The sequence below is a fragment of the Hypanus sabinus genome, unplaced genomic scaffold, assembly GCF_030144855.1.
Source record: "Hypanus sabinus isolate sHypSab1 unplaced genomic scaffold, sHypSab1.hap1 scaffold_1171, whole genome shotgun sequence".
Taxonomy (NCBI): domain Eukaryota; kingdom Metazoa; phylum Chordata; class Chondrichthyes; order Myliobatiformes; family Dasyatidae; genus Hypanus; species Hypanus sabinus.
The window spans coordinates 117682-125289 of NW_026779231.1; the positions used below are offsets into that span (position 1 = coordinate 117682).

At 48.5% G+C, this 7608-nt stretch overlaps 1 protein-coding gene across 1 annotated transcript; it reads right to left on the minus strand.

The window, feature by feature from the left end:
• Positions 1-1229: 1229 nt before the first annotated feature.
• Positions 1230-6950, minus strand: LOC132386477 (oxidized low-density lipoprotein receptor 1-like). Its single transcript, XM_059958773.1, has 3 exons — positions 6857-6950; positions 1807-1949; positions 1230-1384 (listed from the first exon to the last, which is right to left on the minus strand). The coding sequence occupies exons 1-3, from the start codon at positions 6924-6926 to the stop codon at positions 1316-1318; spliced, it is 282 nt and encodes a 93-aa protein (XP_059814756.1). The 5' UTR covers positions 6927-6950; the 3' UTR covers positions 1230-1315.
• Between the last annotated feature and the right edge of the window lie 658 nt (positions 6951-7608).

The following is a 7608-nucleotide window of genomic DNA, read 5'->3' on the forward strand; positions in this document are numbered from 1 at the left end:
AATAAGGGGAGGAGAGGGGGCAGAGAGAAGTGTAGAGGGAGCGGGGAAAAGCGGCACGGGGAGATAGCGAGAAAGAAGAGGATAGACGGTGAGAGTAATTTGTCGGTGTCTAGTGGGGAGAATATGTTTGCGACAAGAGGATGAGATGGAGTAGGAGGGAGGGGCAGAGAGGGTGGGGAGGGCATTTGACAGGATTTACGAGTGAGAGTGAAGGGGAGAGAAGGAGGAGAAAATGGGGGAGTCACTTGATTCATGTCGACTCCACTGGCTGTTGGCAGAGATTCTGGATCGTTTCAGGAACATCCGGGAATAAAGGTGTCGACTTCTCGCAGATAAAACGCCAATCACGATCACAATGGTTATCCCTTTCGCACTGACTGCAGACGAGCGTTCCAGAGGACGGATTGTACAGGACACTCCGGCCCGCAGTCCTATACAGGAGGGTTAAACAATTTCAACAGAGACAAAACAGCTTCAGTAGAGGACCCGAGCGGAGTCCGTCCGCAAGCTAATCCCATGAATTCGATCTCTCCTAATTGCCTGTGTGAGTCTCCAAACTCATCCCAGTCAACCACTCTCCCCCCATGGGCCTGTGTCAGTACCCAGGGAGAAACCACGGTCCCAATGTCTCCCCACAATCCTGTGACCCCAAACTAATCCCACCGAACCGCTTCCTCACCAGAATCCTCTGTCATTCCCCATACGAGTCGAACAGGACCTCCCTCACCCCTCTGATCTCTTTCAGTCCCCGAACAAATCCCGCTGTCCCACCGTCTAATCACGTTGCCCAGCTCTTTACCCGTAGATCTTTATCATTCAGCAAACGAATCACACTGTTCCTCCCTCTCCTCACAGCCCGGCGACTAGCTCCGAACTAATCACTTTACCTCACTGTGTGCCCATCGCCCTGTACTGGTCTCCAAACTAATCCAGTTGTCCTACTCTCGCCCCTCAGATCTAAGTCATTCAGTAAACTAATCCCGCTGTTGCTTTCTCTTCTGACAGGCCGGCGACTGTCTCCAAAATGATCCGACTGCACCGCGCTCTCCTGACCCTCATGGGTCAGTACCAAAATAATCCCTGTGTACTGTTCTCTCCCTACTGCCCCCTGCCATTTTCTGAAATATTCCCACTGCCCTGTCCTTCCCCGGCAGACATGTGCCGGCCCCAAAATGCTACCCCCTACCCACATACAAACAAATCCCAATACCCCTCACTTTTTCCACAATATTACGTCAGACAGTAAACGAATCCTATTTTCTCCCATCAGGACGATCACAATACCCAACTCTCACCCGACAGATCAGTCCAACTCTCACCTGTTTTCGCATTTTCCAATCCAGTATGTATGGGTTTGGTTCACAAGGTTGCGGGATACAAAGTTCTAGGAAATTTAAGTTTATTGTATTAATGCCAAGAATCGAAAACTATGATACGGAGCTTCTCTCAGTTGGTTACAGCAGGAATCTCTTTCTGTGTGTGTAAGACCCCATGACTGTGTGATGGGAGAATGTGGAGGGTGATTCACTCTGTGTCTGACCCCGGGAGTGTGTGATGGGAGAATGTGCAGGGAGATTCACTCTCTGTCTGATCCCGGGAGTGTGTGATGGGAGAGTATGGAGTGAGATTCACTCTCTCCGACCCCGGGAGTGTGTGATTGGACAGTGTGGAGGGAGATTCACTCTGTGTCTGACCCCGGGAATGTGTGATGGGACAGTTTGGAGGTAGATTCACCCTGTGCCTGACCCCAGGGGTGTGTGGTGATTCCTGTGGTTCTGTGGGATCTTCTCGTGCTGTGACACATACCGCTTCATCCCTTGAATTGATTTCGAGCAGACTTGAATCACGTTTTGAACATTCTTGAATCGCTTTGTATAAAGATGTTTCAAACGTGGAAAAGTAATAACACCGGTCTTTATTTGTAACATAGTCCTTGGAACAGTTTTGTTCTGAAAATCACGAACAAGGAACAGTGAGACACAGAGTGAATCTCCCTGCACACTTATCCCTCACACACACCCGGGATGACGCACAGAGTGAATGTCACGCCATGCGGTCCCATCACGTTCACCGGAGGTCAGGCACAAAGAGAATTTCCCTGCCCCGAACATCGTCCCATAGCACATTAACAGGATCAGGCACAGTGCATATCCCTCCACACCATCCATCATACACTCCCGGAGGAAAATACCTCAGCACACACGTCAAATAGACACAGATATAAAACATAGATTAGTACTGCACAGAACAGGCACTTCGGCCCACCATGTTGTACCGACTCTTAAACCCTGCCTCCCAAATATCCCCCAACTTACGTTCCTTCATATACCTATCTAGTCGTGTCTTAAGTTTCACGAGTGTTTCTGCCTCCACCACTGACTTGGGCATTCCACCCACCAACCACTCTCTGAGTAAAAACCTTCCTCTAATAACCCCCTTGAACTTCCCTCCCCTTAACTGCAAACCATGTCCTCTTGTATTGAGCAGTAGTGCCCTGGGTAAGAGGCGCTGGTTGACCACTCTATCTATTCCTCTTAATATCTTGTATACCTCTATCATGTCTCCTCTCATCCTCCTTCCTTCTGCAAAAAGTAAATCCCTAGCTGCTGGAATCTCTGTTCATAACTCGTACTCTCTAAACCAGACAGCTTCCTGGTAAATCTGCTCGGTAGCCTTTCCAATGCTTTCACATCATTCATACAGAGAGGCAACCAGACAAGACACAGTATTCAAAGTGCGGCCTAACCAGGGTTTTATAGAGCTCTTTCATTCCCTCGCGACTCTAAAAACACTATCCCTTGAATTATGAAAGCCAACACCTTAAATTCTCTATCTATCTGTGAGGCAACTTTCAGCGATATGTGGACATGTACACCCAGGTCTCTCTGTTCCTCCTCACTACCAAGTATCCTGCCATTTACTTTGTACTCTGTAATGGTGTTTGGCCTTCCAAAGTGTACCACCGTGCACTGCTGCCAGCTGAACTCCATCTGCCGCTTCTCTGCACATTCCTGCATCCTATCCATTTCTCTCTGCAATCTTCAAGAATCCTCGACACTACTTACAGCCCTATCAACCATTGTGTCGTCTGCAAACTTGCCAACCCACCCTTCTACCCCCACATCCAGGTCGTTAATAAAAAACCACGAACAGTACGTGTTCCAGAACCGATCCACTTGGAACACCAGTATTCACAACCTCCATTCGGAATATACTCCGTCCGTCACGGCACACTGCTTTCTGCAGGCAAGCCAAACCTCGTGGGATCACATGCCTTCTGACTTCCTGAATACGTCTATCGTGTGCAAACATATTAAATGCATTTTTAAAATCCATATAGATCGCATCCACTGCACTACCCTCATAAATATGCCTGGTCACCTCTGCAAAAACTCTACAGGTTTCCTAGGCACGGTCTACCCTTCACAAAAGCATGCTGACTGTCCCTGATCAGACCATAATTCTCCAAATGCAGGAAGATCCTATCTCTAGGAATATTTTCCAACATCTTTCCCTTCGCAGACATAAGATCTATTATTACCTGAACAATCCCTACCACCTTTTCTGAACAAGAGAGCAACATTCGCCTCCCTCCAATTCACGGGTGCCATTCCAGTGGACAACGAGTACAGAACGATTCTAGCCAGTCTCAGCAATCTCTTCCCTTGCCTCGTGGAGCAGCCTGTGGACTATTCTGTCAGTCCCCGGGGACTAATCCATCCTATGGTACTACAACAAATCCAGCACCTCGTCTCCCTTAATATCAGCAATGTTCCTGTGCTTCAACCTCGCTCATACTGTCCACACTGTCATTGGGTTCCCACTCATTTGTGAATACCGAAGAGAAGTATTCAGTGAGGAACTTGCTCACTTGAAAAACCAAGAGGCACAATATCCCACCTTTATCTCTATTCGGTGCTCCCTTCACACCTGTCATCCTTTTGTCGCTCACATAATTGAAGAATGCCTTGGTGCTTTCCCTTACCCTACTCGCCAAGGCTTTCCCTTTCTCAGCCCCTCTTAAGCTCATTTCTTGCTACCCTATATTCCTCAATAGCCCCATCTGATCCTTGCTTCTTAAACCCCAAGTATGCTGCCCTCTCCCACCTGACTAGATGTTCCACCTCACTTATCACCCATGATTCCTTCACACTACAATTCTTTATCTTCTTCACGGGGACAGATTTATCCCTAAACTCCTGCTAGAGATCCCTAGATATTAAACACATGTCCATATTACATTTCCCTGCAAATACGTCCCGATCCCCATCCGCAAGTTCAAGCTTTAAAACTTTATACTTTTGACTTTACCCAATTAAAAATGTTCTGTACTCTCCGATTCCATCATTTCCCATGATACTACTAAAGACCCAGGGAGTGTTGGTCACTGTCCCCGGGATGCTCACCCACTAAAAGATCTGTGGCCTGAACCGGTTGGTTACCTAATACTAGATCCAATATGGCATTCACCCTAGTCGGCCTATCAACATACTGTGGCAGTAATCCGTCCTGGACACACTTATCAAACTCTGCCCCATCTAAGCCATTGGAACTAATCAGGTGCCAATCAATATTAGGGAAGTTAAAGTTAACCATGATAACAACCCGGTTATTTTTGCACCTTTCCAAAATATGCCACCCAGTCTGTTCCTCGATGTCTCTGCTGTTACCAGGGGGGACTACAGAATATTCTCAATGGAGTAACTTCTCCCTTCCTGTTCCTGACATACACCCATACTGACTCAAAGGAGGATCCTGTTGCATTAGCCACCCATTCTGGCGCCGTAGTGTTAATCCAGACCAGTAACACCACCCCTTCTCCACCTTTCACCCTCTCTATCCATTGTAAACCACTGAAATCCAGGAATATTTGGAATCCAATCCTGCCCTGGTGCCAGTCGTCTCTGTAATCGCCACTACATCATAATTCCATGTACGTATCCAAGCTCAGTTCATCTCCTTTGTTCCGGTCGCTTCTTGCACTGAAGAAGACGCACTTTAGCCCTTCTACCATACTACATTTAAACCCTTTATTCTGCTTCTCTTTCCTCAAAGCCTCTTTATATGTTAGATCGGGCTGTGCTCCATGCATAAAATTGCAGTTCTCGATTGACCTTTATCCTCCTCCACCTCACCATCTGCTCTTACATTCTGGTTCCCCTCCGCCTGGAAATCTAGTTTAAATCCACCGCAGTAGCACCAGCAAACCTTCCCGAAAGGATTTTAGTCCCTCTATAGTTCAGGTGTAATCCGTCCCACTTTCCCTGGAACAACACCCAGTTGTCCTGAAACATGAAGCCCTCCCTCCTGCACCAACTCCTTAGCCACGTATTTAGCCGCATAATCACCTATTTCCAGCCTCACTAGCACGTGGCACTGGCAGCAATCTTGACATTGCAACCCTGGGGTCCCGTCCTTCAATGTTGTACCAAACCTCCAAAACTCTCTGTGCAGAGCCTCCTCCTTCTTCCTATCCACGTCATTGATCCTGAGTGCTCACCCTCCATCTTCAGAATGCTGAGAACTCGTTCCGAGACATCACGGTCCCTGGCATCAGGGAGGCAACAGACCATTCGAGATTCTCAATCTCTCACACAGAACTCCCTAACTATTGAATCCCCTATCTCTACTGCTCTCCTCTTTTCCCTCCTTCCTTTTTGAGCTCAGGGCCTTGTCTCGTGCCAGAGACATGACCAATGCAACTTGTCCCTGGTAGGTTGTCCCCACCAACTGTATCCAAAACGGTGTAATTATTGTTGATGGGAACAGCCACATGGATGTTCTGCTGTCGCCCAGCAACCTGTATTCTAACTCTTAGGGGTGACTATCTCCCAGAAACCCCTGTCTATTTCTGCCCCTGCTTCAGGAATAATCCGAAGTTGATCCAGCTCCAGACATAGATCCCTAACTCGGTTTGTCAACAGCTGCAGCTGGATGCAACTTTTACAGGTGTAGTCGTCAGGGACAATTTGGCTGACTTCCCACGTCCTTCAAACGGAGCACTCGACTGCCCAAACTGCTGCCTCCATTACCTAATTCGAAGCGAATTAGATTAATTAATGTAGCTTACCAAGCCTTACCTCATTTGGAGCAAGCTCGTCCTCAGTCTCTGCTCGCCGAAGTCTTTCGAGCCAAACCCTTCCTACTCTGTCTCCCACCACTCCATTGCCCGCTCCGTTAACCTTTTCTTTTTTTCAAACTCTCTCGCTGCTTCAGAGGCCGACTTTCACGTGCTTGCGTAGTCGAACCCCGTCCAAACTGCCGAAGAAATGGCATCCCCACTCTCAATCTGCTCGCTTTTTAAGCTCACCAGTTTTCTCAGATTCTCCCTCTACAGCTTCACAACACACTACAGAGCAAAATGTCAGACACAGAGAGAAGCTGCCTCCTCATGGTCCCATCACACATTCACGAGTTCAATACAGTGTGAACCTCTCTGCTTACGTCCCATGACACACTTCCTGGCGAGTCACAGAGTGAATCTCCCTCAGAACCGTCCCATCACACACTCCCGGGGGCAGACACAGAGTGAAGCTCTCTCAGAACGGTCCCATCACACACTCCCGGGGTCAGTCACAGAGTGAAGCTCCCTCCACACCTTCCTATCACACACTCCCGGGGTCAGACACAGAGTGAAGCTCCTTCCACACTGTCCCAGCACACTCTACTGGATTCAGCGATAGAGGGAAACTTCCTCCACGCAGCGCCATCATACAATCACCGGGTCAAACACAGAGTGAATCACCTTCCATACCATCTCTTCACACACTCCTGATGTCTAGCACAAAGTGACGCTTTCTCTCTCCATGCCTGACCTGTGGTGAGCAACGGGTTAAAGAGGGGGATGATGCCTCACCTCTTCTGCTGGTCAACAATTCACAGAGTTGAGCTTTGGTTTCGTCGACAGATCTGTACTTCGTTTCCATCTCAGTGAACTTGTGATTAATCTGTGACACTGAGAGAGATGGTGAAGGATGTTTAGCCTTTACGTGAGTCAGCGTCACGCTACTGAACCGTTCAGAGTGTCGCAGTGAAGCATGTCCTTTGGGCACAGTGAGAGGCGTCGGCGCCCCCTTGGGGGAAAATCAATGTTCCAGTGAAGATTTTGTTATTACTATGTGGGTTTGCGTCAGTATCGTGCGGGGCATGTCCGGGTTGTTGTGAGGAACGTGTCGGTGTCCCGGCGGGAGGTGAAAATGACGTGTCACGGTGTCATGGTGTGGGGTGTGCTGGTCACAAAGAGAATGGTATGTCAATGCCAAGGTGAAAGACATTTCATGGCCACGGTGTGTGTGAGAGTGACACGCTGAGGTGTGTGTCGGTGCGAACGGAGAGTTCTATGTCGATGACATTGTGTCATTGTGAATTCAAGTGTCGGTATCTGTTAAGAGTTTTACCTATGTCAGGGTGAGTTGAGGGTAATTGCCTCAGTGAGCGGTACATCGGTGTTATGTTGAGGAGTGGTACTGTCGCGGTAAGGGGTGTTGCAGTGACGTGTGAGTCTTTGTCACGATGCGGTGTAGAGTGGATCACTCGGAGGAGCGTGAAGGTGCCACGGTGTACGGTACCTCAGTGTCACGATGAAGATTGTGTTGGTGTCACTGTGAG

Coding starts and splice junctions, on each gene's coding strand:
- LOC132386477 (XM_059958773.1), bottom strand. CDS start 6,926: ATGGAAACGAAGTACAGATCTGTCGACGAAACCAAAGCTCAACTCTGT. Junction 1,950..6,856: donor ATTGTTGACCAGCAGAAGAG/GTGAGGCATCAT, acceptor CGTGATTTTCAG/AACAAAACTGTTCCAAGGAC. Junction 1,385..1,806: donor TCAATTCAAGGGATGAAGCG/GTATGTGTCACA, acceptor TAAATTTCCTAG/AACTTTGTATCCCGCAACCT.